Source organism: Scyliorhinus torazame, chromosome 15, assembly GCF_047496885.1.
Source record: "Scyliorhinus torazame isolate Kashiwa2021f chromosome 15, sScyTor2.1, whole genome shotgun sequence".
Taxonomy (NCBI): Eukaryota; Metazoa; Chordata; class Chondrichthyes; order Carcharhiniformes; family Scyliorhinidae; genus Scyliorhinus; species Scyliorhinus torazame.
The window spans coordinates 163,169,054-163,182,105 of record NC_092721.1 but is presented as its reverse complement, the minus strand read 5'-3'; the positions used below and the strand labels follow the sequence as shown (position 1 = coordinate 163,182,105).

Genomic DNA, 13,052 nt, shown 5'->3' with positions numbered 1-13,052 from the left:
CGGAACCCAGTTAATGGCTTGTTCCACCTTACAAGTCACTGGCTGTGTAGCAGTTAGATTATTGGATTTCATTGGATTTGTTTATTGTCACGTGTACAGAGGTACAGTGAAAAGTATTTTTCTGCGTGCAGCTCAAACAGATCATTTAGTACATGAAAACAAAAGAAAATACATAATAGGGCAACACAAGGTATACAATGTAAATACCTAGACACCGGCACCACCGATGGGGTGGAAGATCCCACTGGCGTGAATGGCCAGAGAGCTCCGGCCTAATATTGTGGAAGCGTACAGCATGGAAATATAACAACAAGGATGTGACGTTTTGTTATAAGCAGAATCTTTAAAGTCTGATGCTCTTTTCCTCCAGGGAATAAAATGTTAAGAGGAGGCCTCTAAATTAGGTGAGGTTTTGACATTTTTAAGATGGAGGCTATTTCTACTGGCCAGTGAGTTGGTAACTATAGCGATAAATTAAGATCGCAAAATGAATGAGACTTTACTCAGAAGGTTGCTTGACCAATTACCTTAGTCATGGGTGGAAACAAAATCAATAGCCTTTAAAAGGGAAGTGGATAACTATATTTTAAAATATATTTATTGGTCCAAACATGGAAATAACAGCAGAATTCTAGAGGTGAGATGAATGTGACTGTCCTTGATTTCAAGGCAGCATTTGATTGGATGTGGGTCCTGGTAAAACTGAAGACAATTGGGGAGCAGGGGTATCTCTTAAGTGGCTGGAGTCATGTCTGGCATAAAGAACAATAGTTGTTGTTGGAGGCCAATCATCTCGGCTCTCAAGACATTCCTGCAGGAGTTCCTCAGGTCAATGACCTAGACCCACCCGTCTTCTGCTTCATCAAGGACCTATCCTGCATGATAATTGTGTCTGAAGTGAGGCTATTCCCTGCTGAATGCACAAAGTTCAGTTCCATTTGCGATTCCACAGTTGAAGGAGCCATTTGCAATAAGACTTGGATAATATCTGAACTTGGGCTGAGAAGTGGCAAGTAACATTCATATCACACAATTGGCAGGCATTGACCATCTTCAAAAAGAAGCAGTGTAACAACCTTTCATTCATATTGATAGCATTATCGTAACTGATAGTATTACCATAACCTCACTGGCATGTCATGGATACAATGTGTACCATCTATAGAATGTTCTCCAGTAACTTACCAAGGCTTCTTTGGCAGAACCTTGACCACCCAGCAGGAAAATTGGAGCTGATGCATGGAATCACCATTGCATTCAAGTTGTCCTACAAATCATACACCATCCTGACCAGTACATTAAATTATTGTTCCCTCATCAGTGGCTCAAAATCTTGGATTTTCAGGCTGGATAGGCCAAATGATCTCCTGCTGTGCTCCAAGACTCCATAATAAGTCTTTGCCTGATGTTTTTGTATCAAAGATGTGGAATGTCCATAATGATCAAAACTCCTAATTGTCTCATGAGCTAACCAGAAAATCTTCCTTTCCAAATCAATTAAATGGCCAAATAGGCTCCCTACTTTTCCCTTGCAATAGCAACTCATAAGATATGGCAAACAGGTAAGGTAAAGTCACCATAGTCCTAGGTGACCATAGGCTGCTTTCCCCTTTGAGGGGGGAGAGCTTACTGGTGGTAATTTAACCTGGGGACCTCCAATTTTTTCCAATTCAGGGGCAAAGTTGAGAAGCCGATACGGGAATTGAAACCGTGCTGCTGGTCTCGCTACGCACCACGAACCAGCTGTCTAGCCAACTGAGCTAAACTGGCCACCGGTCAACAACAATATGGCCGATGAGTTAATACATGTTAAAATCCTGTAATGAAAGTTTAAAAACGAACAATGTTTACTGAAATGCTGTATTTGGTGATACCGCCAAAATTCGTGCCTGTATTAAATGCATAGCTCGGTATCTTAATTTACCACATATTGTACACAATGCTTAATCTTCAATAATTTCTTTCCAACCCAAAACATGAATTATGTTTAATCGCCAGCCTTGGAATCTCAATGCCGACAGGCTGAGCAGCAGAGGCTCCGATTTTGACCACAGGGAATACAGTCCTGGGGAACAGTGACCGGGAACTCAGCCGACCTCACCTTGGAGCCGTCAACACTGAACCAGGAGCTGCGAATACTGGTCACACTGACTGAGGAAGGGAACGGCAGCTGGATCTCATCAGGCCCCTCATCTGGGGCGGTGATGATGATCTTCCCGGGGCCCATCCACGACTTCCTGGCCTGGTGACCCTGAGAATGACAACCAATGGCATTGAGCGGCTCAACAGTGGTAACACGGCCATTGGGAGGCAGGGTCAGATTAATACAGTATGCCCAACCAACGGGGAAAATTATGAAAGCAGGGGTGGATGGACTATGTCGCGAGTGTGCATGGAGGCATTTCACTTCAGTTGTTGGGCGAGTACGCAAGTGCATACTTGGCTTGAAGTCGACAGCAGGTTATAGTGTTCCTGAAATGGTGTGATAACATATGCACCACAAAACAGGAACCAATTGTGTAAAACATTGGCACACCAATGCATGTTGAATGTGCATATATCATGTTTGCACATGTGAGCATCATTTTTACATGACTCTTTTGCACAGGTACGCTTTTTCTAATGCCACCTGGTTTTCAACTTGGCACAATGTGATAGTTATTATAGTCAGCAGATAGAGAAGATTTTCATCCCATCCGTCTCATCGGATTAAAATCAAAGTGAAATGCTATTCTCCTGATCCTTTGCCTCCCTTTGTTTTTAGCCAGTGTTGGTGAATTAAAAGGAATGCTCACACTGATCGCCCAAGATTGGCTTAATGAAAAGTTCAATTACAGAAAAGTAGTGCCTGGTGTAGCACAAACCTGGGGGAACCTAGTAATGTCCTGCTTTTTGGGGGCTATGTGACCCATTAAGGTTTGAAAATGTAAGGGCGGCACAGTGCACTGTGGTTAGCTCTTCTACCTAAGGTGCTGAGGACCCGGGTTCGATCCCGACCCTGGGTCACTGTCAGTGTGGAGTTTGCACATTCTCCCCGTGTCTGTGTGGGTCTCACCCCCACAACCCAAAGATGTGTAGGGTAGGTGGATTGGCCTCACTAAATTGCCTCTTAATTGGAAAAAAATAATTGGACACTCTAAATTTTTAAAAAAATTAGAAAATATCTGAAACACTGCCTTTCATTTCAAAAAAATAAATTTAGAGTACCCAATCATTTCTTTTTCCAATTAAGGGGCAATTAAGCATGACCAATCCACCTAACCAGCACAACTTTGGGTTGTGGGGGTGAAACCCACACAGACACTAGGAGAATGTCCAAACTGCACACGGACAGTGACCCAGGGTCGGGATTCGAACCCGGGTCCTCAGTGCCGTAGGCAGCAGTGCTAACCACTGTGCTGCGTACCACCCTTAAAACACTGCGTTTCATACACTTCTGGATCTGCTTCCATTTCAAAATATTCCCTTTTGCTTTCCTTTTCCCCCATTGCCTGATTCTCAGCTGAGTTATCAGGATCTTTGGGGATATTAGCAAAAGTGAAAACATCTCTAGCCAGTCCATAGACATGCCCAGACAGCCAATGATATCTGTTGATGTAACCATATTTGAAGGTCCATCCATCTACTTATACAAACAGTCTTTCCTCAAAGATCATTATCTTTAAGCCTGTTTCTCAGCAAAAAAAATGTCAGTTCCTTTCTGTTTTTTTAGAAACTCGTCCAATGTAAATTTGTTTGGATAGGGAATAAGCAACGTTAGACTGATGGTTTTGCAGGACAAAAAAAAAATAGTGTCACATGGAAGCCAAATACCCAACTAAAATGGTTTATTCAGGGTTGCTTATACATACATACGTAAATGGCCACAAGATGGTGCTATTACACAGGGATAGCTCTGACTTTAGTCTGGGCAAGTTTTGAATAGTTGGTTGAATGCTACCCAAAGAAGGGACCTGGGCCTCATTTTCCACCCATTTGACTGATGAACATGCTAGCTTCCAGAACACAGTTCACTGGGTTGACAAATCACCTTTCTAATGTGGAAATTATCTTTTTAAAGTGGTTTACACTTTTTTGATTCAACATGGGCCACAAACAAGTTCCAGGGTTCTCCGCGGCCTCCAAGGAGGCTGTCTGGAAAAGGGTGAGATGAGGACAGAAGCTTTATTTCCAATCAGTGCCTGTACAACCTCGCAAAAGAATGTCACAACAACTTAAAAAGAAAGCATTTTTATTTGTACAGAGCCTTCAATTACCTCACGATGCCCCACAGTGCTTATAACCAATGAAGCACTTTTAAATTGTAGTCACTTGTTGTGATGTAGGGAAATATAACATTGTGGGCACAGCAAAGTCTTGGAATCATCCGGCCGGAAGAGAAATTGATTAAATTGTCTACTCTGGGGAACTATCCCCAAGACCTAGATCCCGTTCAGTAAACACTTCAGTAATCTCACAGGAGTAGCAAAGATGAGTTCAACTCTTTGTTTCTTCAACTCTCTCAATAACACAGGACAACAGTCCCCTGCTCCAGCTGGCATCAGGTCCCATCTCAGTCGTCATAGGCCAACACAGCCTTCGCCTGTGGTGCTACTCAAAAAACAGTAACTCTAGCCTGTACATACTGCAGGCTGAGGGTAAGGCCTTCTATGAGCAAATCCCCTCATCTGCTATCTTCTAATGGGCAGTGTTAATGCTCCTCATTCTTCAGGCTCGTCTTACTGATGCTGCTGCTCCTCTTCCTCCAGTGGTTCACCCATACAAAGATATGAAGCCAAAACAGCAGCGATGACACTTGGGAGAAGGAGGGTGCAGGTACAGAATTCGGGGAGAGGGACTGAGTGGATCTTGAGCAGATTGACATATGGAGTGAAGGGGCATTGGAGATTTTGGCAGGCTTAAAAGTCGATGAATCCCCATGTCCAGGTGAATTGTATCCCAGGCTGCTATGGGAGGCAAGGGAGGAAATTACAGGGGCTCTGACTCAATTTTTAAATTCCTCTCTGGTGACAGGGGAGGTGCCAGAGGACTGGAGGACAGCTAATGAGGTTCCACTTTTCAAGAAGGGTAGTTGAGATAAACCAGGGAATTACAGACCAGTGTGTCTCACACAGTGGTAGGGAAACTATTGGAGAAAATTTGAACGAGAAAATTAATCTCCAATTTGAGAGACAAGGGGCAGGTTTCTCCATCCTCGGAATTCTCCGTTTTGCCAGCTGACCAATGGAACGTCCCATTGTGGGGCAGCCCCAGGTTGTCGGGAAACCCCCGAGCTGCCGGAAAAACAGAGAATCCCGACGGTGGAGAATTCAGCCCAAGGTTTGATCAGGGATAGTCAGCATGGCTGGCAGAGGGAGGTCATGCCCAATGAATTTGATTGAAATTTTCGAGGTGGTGATCAATTAATGTAGTTACTATGGAATTCAGCAAAGTGTTTGACAAAGTTCCACATGGGAGACCGGTAAAGGTAAAAGCAAATGGGATAACTTGGCAAGTTGGATCCAGAACTGACTTAGTGGGAGGAGGCAGTGGCAGAAGGCTATTTGCCAGGCAATGACCATCTAAGAGAGAATTAAACCATCAGCCCTTGACATTCAGTGGCATTACTATTACTGAATCACCCAATATCAACATCCTGAGGGTTAGCATTGACCAGAAATTGAATTGGACTAGCCATATTAATACTGTGGCTACAAGAGCAGGGCAGAGGCTAGGGATCCTGTGGTGAGCAACTCACCACCTGACCCCCTAAAGTCAGCCCACACCTTCAAAGCACAAGTCAGGAGTGTGATGGAATACTCCCCACTTGCCTGGATGAGTGCAGCTCCAACAACACTCAAGAGGCTCGACACCATCCATAACAAGTCAGCCTGCTTGATTGGCACCCATCCACAAACATTAATTTCTTCCCTCAGGGAGCAAACATTCAGTTGGATTGGCTTTTGTTTATTGTCATGTGGAATTAGTGTAGATTTAGTGTAGTTTTTTCGGTTCAGTCTCGGTGGGCTGAAGGGCCTCTTCTGTACTCTATGACTCCGTGACTCTATGAGCAGTGAGTATTTAACAAGCGTAGGTAGGAAGCAAACATTCAGTTGGAAATGGATTAATGGTTTGGAAATAAACCACTCCCAATTGCAGGCAGTAGCTAGTGATGCAAGAATGTGAAGGTGAATGTACCTTTGGATGCATCTCCCATTCAGTTTATGAAACCACATGCCTGGAGCATTTTCCACGTGGCCAGACATCTGGGTGAGGTACAAATGTTTCATTGGCATGTCCCAGCAGGATGCATTTACAACCCGAGTCATCATTGGATAGTCAGAGACTTTTTCCCAGGGTAGAGGGGTCAATTACTAGGTGGCATAGGTTTAAGGTGCGAGGGGCAAGGTTTAGAGGAGATGTACGAGACAAGTATTTTACACAGAGTAGTGGGTGCCTGGAACTCTCTGCCGGAGGAGGTGGTGGAAGCAGGGACGATAGTGACGTTTAAGGGGCATCTTGACAAATATATGAATAGGATGGGAATAGAGGGATACGGACCCCGGAAGTGTAGAAGAGTTTAGTTTAGACGGGCAGCATGGTCGGCACAGGCTTGGAGGCCAAAGGGCCTGTTCCTGTGCTGCACTTTTCTTTGTTCTTTGTTCTATTACATTAAAAGTGAGAATTGGCAGATTCCAATACAAATGGGGGAGAAAGTTATTTAAAAAAATGTTTCCTTTTAGCAGTCAAGGAGGCGCTGGAAAGGAGAGTCAAACAATGGTTTATATCCAAAAGGAAAGTAGTTACATGCAACAGACCAAGTCCCAGCGGGATTACTCTGCAGCTCGACTCCTATATGGGCTAGCTTTTATGGCAATGAATTGACAAGCTCGCTGATAGACCTCCACTTGTCAGTGGGGGAGCTCGCACTCCTCAAGGCTCAAAGGGAGATTAATTGGGCCATCCCCATGGGCGTTAGAACATTCCTGCTCACCCAACCCATTTCCAATGGGTAGTTTTGGTTAAAGTTTTCCTTCAAGAGTCAACTTTGATTACGTGCTTCCATCTCTGGAGTGGTGCTTAACCCCATGACATTCTGACTCAAAGACAAGATTGCTGCCATTGAGCTAAATTGAAAGTTATTTGCAGATATTTAGAGTATATATGAAAATAATCGTAGAATAACCACATTCTATTTTAGGATTCAAAAATTGACGTCAAAGTAATGGTGAGGCTAATAGTGCCCACCTTTATTTAACTACATATACCACAGCAACGTCAGGCAAGGGAAAATGTGTGATAAACGTGGAAGTCGCAAAGTTGTTGTTGGAGAGGTGTCGCTCCAGCATTAAGTTTGCAAAAACAGCATCTCACTGTCTGACTCCCACTTCAAATGTGTTGAATGGCATGAGGTTGCTGTACTTGCGCTGTTGATCAGAACTCAATTTGCCACAGAAAGTTAAATCAAATAATTTCAAGTGGAAGTGCCCATTTAGTGACATGTCAAGTACTAATAACTGCTAGTCAATCTCTCTGGCACTGCAAGTTAACTATTGTATGTGTGTAGTTTCATTCTTTCAGGTTTTAATTGTATGAAATTTCAAAGTAGAATTTATTTTAAGTTTATTTTGTGTAAGTCTTTTAATGCAATCTTTAATTCTCTCTGCTTCTCGTTCTGTACCTAATTTGACATTGAATTCACCATGCTTCTTATGCTTCCTCCTCAGTCCTTGCACATGCATTTTGCAATCCTTCAATTTAGTTAACAAAATACTCAGTAATACCCTGTTAACTCCAATCCCAGATTCCCTACAGTGATCATTGCACCATTTCCATCTCTCGCTCCCAGCAATTTGTCAACCTAATATCATATAGATCATGTAAACAAACTCAAATTTAAAGTAAAGTAATGGCAAACACCATTTATCCAGTTACAGGAATGATTGGGCCAATGTTTACATTATGTTCATTCAGGATGGTACAGTGATATTTAAAAACCAGTTGATGCCTAAGTACAATCAGTAATAACTACTTGGGTGTACCATAGAATTAAAAATTAATGAATCAAACAGCAAAGGAGACTTTTTGGCTTATCGTATCTATGCCAGCTCTTTGAGAGAGCTTATCCATTTAGTAGATTCCCCCATAGCCCTGCAGTTTCTTTCCTTTTTCAAGGTTATGCCAATTCCCTTTTGGAAACGATTATTGAATCTTCTTCTTTCATCCTTCAAAATGTTGCATTGAAGATAATAATTCAAATGGATCACCTCCCGGGTTAAGTTTAATTTTCAGCATTGCACTTTTTGATGGTACCCTCTGTATTTCATCTCTCATTAATAAACAAGCATATTGGGATAATTTCGCCTGCTCTATGTCATTGATGTTAATAAGATTGGTTGCTTTCATGAAGTACAGCTTAATAGAAACTGGGGAGAAAATATTCCCAGATCAATTGATTTTTGGTATGGCAGCAGGCATAGTTGTCATCAGGCTAAGTGAGGATTCCTTCTCCTGATCATATCTGGTGACCTTTGCTCACTATCTGGTGAGAACAAGATCAACTTTAGCTATGATGTAACCACACTTGAATTGTCTATCAATATCGAGTACCTAGGAATTTTAGTTCACATGAAAATAACGACAGGTTGTGGCATTCGGGAGCTGATGACATAAATGGAATCTTCAGAAGAAAAGAGGAGGTCTGGACATTTGGAATTAATTTCTAGAAAGTGAAATTTCTCAGACACAAACAATTACAGAGTGCATAGCAAGTTTTAAAAACACACATACAGCCATGGTAGTGGCCTGTAGATAAAGAAGGGAAGTGTTCTACATGTTCGGCATACATAATGAGGAATATGGAAATCTAGCCTGTTTTTTTATGGATGAAGAATCGCTGGTGGACGCCTGATAATTTCTTGATGTGCTTGCAGGCATGTGCCATGAGTGCTGAATTGCAATATCTGCTGTACATGTATCACCATTAAAACAATAAAAAATATGCTGAAGATCTGAACGAAAAATAGAAAATAGTAGAAAAGGTAGCAAGTGAGCCAGTATCTGTGCAGACAGCAATTAACAGCTGACTTGTAATACAGAACAAGGCCAGCAGCAAGGGTTCAATTCCCATACCAGCCTCCCTGAACAGGTGCCGGAATGTGGCAACTAGGGGCTTTTCACAGTAACTTCATTGAAGTCTACTTGTGACAATAAGTGATTATTATTATTATTATTAATTAAACGTTTCAGGTGTAAAAACCTTTTGTTAGAATTGCTTATCATTGTTACTTTCTCTTTTGAATGTAAGCTTTCAATGTCTTAAAACAAAATGAAATCGCCTTAAGAATGATGTTTAATGTATATTTAGTGCAGCAACCATAAGCTTCCTCTGCTTATATACTGAATGTTAAAAATACCGCACCAGTGTACAAAATGGCAGGGGAATATTGTTCATGATGATTAGGAAAAAAAAGTAATAAAGAAGTCAGTTAAAGTGTTTTGATAGCATTTCATTAAAATTGTGAACACAAAGACAATCTGGCATCAGATGGGGACTGGAACAGATTGCTCATTTATGCTGAATAGAATCAATGCTGCTTGTTCAGGGATTTGCATTATCTATGGTGCAGTGGAGAAATCTCAAGTTCTGTTTTTTACTGAGGTCATGTGGCAGTGATGTTGAAAGACAGGAGTTAGCAACAGGAAGATTTAAGTGCAGGGGAAGTTGAATATAGTGGTGAAACCACAATGTTCAATTTGCTATTCCACAGGCTGATTTTTCCTTTACACTGACATCAACAGGAAGGAAAATCTATTGGTCACCTGTTGTCCCTATGACTCTGATGGAATCTTTCTGACCATTTATCCTTTTCCTGTTACAGGTGATGTGCCTTCAGGATTTTTTTGGTGACGATGATATATTTGTTGCCTGTGGTCCTGAGAAGTTCCGCTACGCCCAGGATGACTTCTCGCTGGATGAAAATGGTAAGTTTATTTTGGCATGTAACTTGAAGCTTGACAAAAGTAAGCAAAATGTTTGGTTACATTTTCTGAAAAGTAAAAATTGTGTTTGTAGCTGGGCATAATACTCTCAACTATATCTCCCCCCCCCCAAACAATATTTCTATATCCCTTTGAACGGGTAGAGCGAAGGTAGAATGGAAGAACCAGAGCTATTTATTCAATAGCATTTATTTATAATAATAATCTTTAGCAGCGTCACAAGTAGGCTTACATTAACACTGCAATGAGATTACTATGAAAATCCCCTAGTCGCCACACTCCGGCGCCTGTTCGGGTACACAGAGGGAGAATTCAGAATGTCCAGTTCACCTAACAAGCACGTCTTTCGGGGCTTGTGGGAGGAAAGCGGAGCATTCAGAAGAAACACACACAGACACAGGGAGAAAGTGCAGATTCCGCACAGACAGTGACCCAAGCCGGGAATCGAACCTGGGTCCCGGCGCTGTGAAGCAACAGTGCTAACCACTGTGCTACCGTGCCACCCATTAATTACCCAAATTCAATGGCACCTTTATTTCTTCACACTGGATACAATTGCAACTCATTCCAGTGAGCTGTACAGTATAACATAGTTTTCAAGTCCTAACTCATAAGCTCCAATTGAATTCTTGCCTTCTCTTTTAAATAAGCCTTCGCCATCTAAGTCAGTTCATGATTATTTCCGCAGCATTTACTAAATTTTGATTTTCTGAAATATTTTTCATGTCTGGAAACACAATCAATTTGCCATGATTAAGCCATCATGCCTCCACGGTGATTTTTTTTTTCTCTCTCCAGTTGTCTCCCAGTCTAAAGATGCTGCCTGCTTCTGATAGAGAATCTCACAGGAACTGACAACCCTCACATATAAACGCTCTGCCCAAGTGACTATTTACACTTACACATACACAAAGAATAATGAGGCTATATTACCAATCCTCCTTCTGTCCACTTTCCAGCAGGGATTACTGAATAGCAATTGGAGGCAGGGGTTGTTTTTATTCTCCCCTAATCAGGGAATGCCAAGATAGAATGGAACCCAGAGTACTAACCTGACTAAACTCGAGCTGTCCAAGCCTGTACTAGTGCAGAGACCGAGGACTTTTCTGTTCTGTGTTTTTCAGTGTCAGTTTATGAAATTTCAGGAATATCTTCATACTTCTCGCGAGCTGAAATTCAGTGGGAGCTCTGCCACCGTAACTATGGCAAAAGACTGGAGGAAATGCAAGAAGAACAGCGAAAACCTGTTTTTCCCAGTTTCCTCTTTTTGTCTCACAAGGGATATAACCTCCATCTGACCTTTACAAGACAAATGACGTTGACATAGCATGCATGAAAGGAGAAGCTGTTACATTACCTCTTGCTAAGATATTTTGCCCTCATCAGCAGAAGAATGAACAAAAGCAAAAGAAAGCCCTGCACCCTTTAATGTCAACATTCATTAACAGTTTTGGTTGCTAGCCTGCTTATGGGGGCATCCTACTGCTACTTACAGCAATCTCACTGCTCCATTTCAAATGGTGACATCTAGCCCTAAGCGTAGCTCAGTTGCTGCCTCTTCACATTTCCTGGTATTAGAATTGGAACATCATCAGTAAATTAATGATATATGCATTGGAAATATTCAGCAGACTAGGCAGCATCTTGTGGAGCGAGAAACAAGTGTTTCAGGTCAATGACCTTTGATCACTTTTTTTGCCTTCCTCTTCAGTAAAACCTGATAGTAGATCAGAAGAGGCTACAAAGCTAAGTCTATGTTGTTTACTTTTGTGGTTCAGGAAGGAACAAGAGTGCTCCTCCACACTTTGCATGAATAATGGAGGCTGAGCGGCTCCCACATGGTGATTGCAGGCCAGGCCTACTTTTACCAGGCTGCCTGATACTGCATGGGCCCAAAGATGGCAATTTGCAAGCAGATAATGTGACTATTTTCGGGTTAGCCACCTGTGTGCTGGTGGGGATGGATCAACTGTTTGAATAAATGAGGCTTGTGGAGAGTTAGAGACCATGGATTCACCAAAGGGCGTCTTCCAATGAGAAGTCCATTTGATTACGCCCAGAAGATTGAGTGAAGGGAACTTGATTTCCAAGGACAGTGGAAGATGTATCTAGGTGGGACAGGGAGACGAGATTATGTTAAAGCCAAAAGGAGTTTGGGACTTTAAACACATGACAACATTTCTGCTGAGAGTGCAGTGTAATGTATAAATATGGCATGGGGCCTTTGGTGTGTTCAGTTAATGGACTGTATCTTTTCTGTAGTTTAATGCATTAGTTGACTACTAAGTAATGTTCAGTTGATATGTTTAGTTAGTTACTGTAAAAGACTTAAATTGTGAAATCTTGTTTGTTTCCTGGAAAATTCGCACTTCTTTTTTAAAGCTATTTGTCTTTACATGGATCATAGTGACTTCAACATTATTATTCCTGTAAAGACAAATAACTTTGAAAAAGAGTTGCGAATTTTCCAGAAAACAAACAAGATCTCACAATTTAAAGATGGGCAACACGGTAGCACGATGGTTGGCACTGTTGCTTCACCGCGCCAGGGACCTGGGTTCGATTCCCGGCTCGTGTCACTGTCTTGTACAGAGTCACCACGTTCTCCCCGTGTCTGTGTGGGTTTGCTCCGGTTTCCTCCCAAAAGTCCCGAAAGACGTACTTGTTAGGTGAATTGGACATCTTGAATTTTCCCTCAGTGTACCCGAACAGACGCTGGAGTGTGGCGACTATGGGATTTCCACAGTAACTTCATTGCAGTGTTAATGTAAGCCTACTTGTGACAATAAAGATTATTATTATTGTAATGTAGGAAAAGTGGCAGCCAGTTTGTGTCAATAAAAGCCACAAACAGAAATGTGATAATAATCAGATAATCTATTTAGTTATATTGACTGAGGGATAATAATAATAATCACTTATTGTCACATGAATATTGTTCTCGGACATTAACTCTTCTGTTTTCTTCAAAGTAGTGCAATGGGATCTTTCACAGGCAGGTAGGGCCTCGGTTTACTGGCTCATCCGGAAGGCAATGCTCTGGCAGTGCACATTCATTTTGTACCTCATTG

At 42.0% G+C, this 13,052-nt stretch overlaps 1 protein-coding gene across 5 annotated transcripts in view; it reads left to right on the top strand.

Annotated features, from left to right (window-relative positions):
* Window positions 1-13,052, top strand: part of dclk1a (doublecortin-like kinase 1a) — a 514,704-nt gene that overhangs the window by 230,492 nt on the left and 271,160 nt on the right. For all 5 annotated transcript variants that reach the window (XM_072477022.1, XM_072477021.1, XM_072477023.1 and 2 more), the window contains exon 4: window positions 9,861-9,963. In XM_072477022.1, coding sequence (XP_072333123.1) covers window positions 9,861-9,963 — 103 coding nt within the window. The remainder of the gene's footprint in view (window positions 1-9,860; window positions 9,964-13,052) is intronic.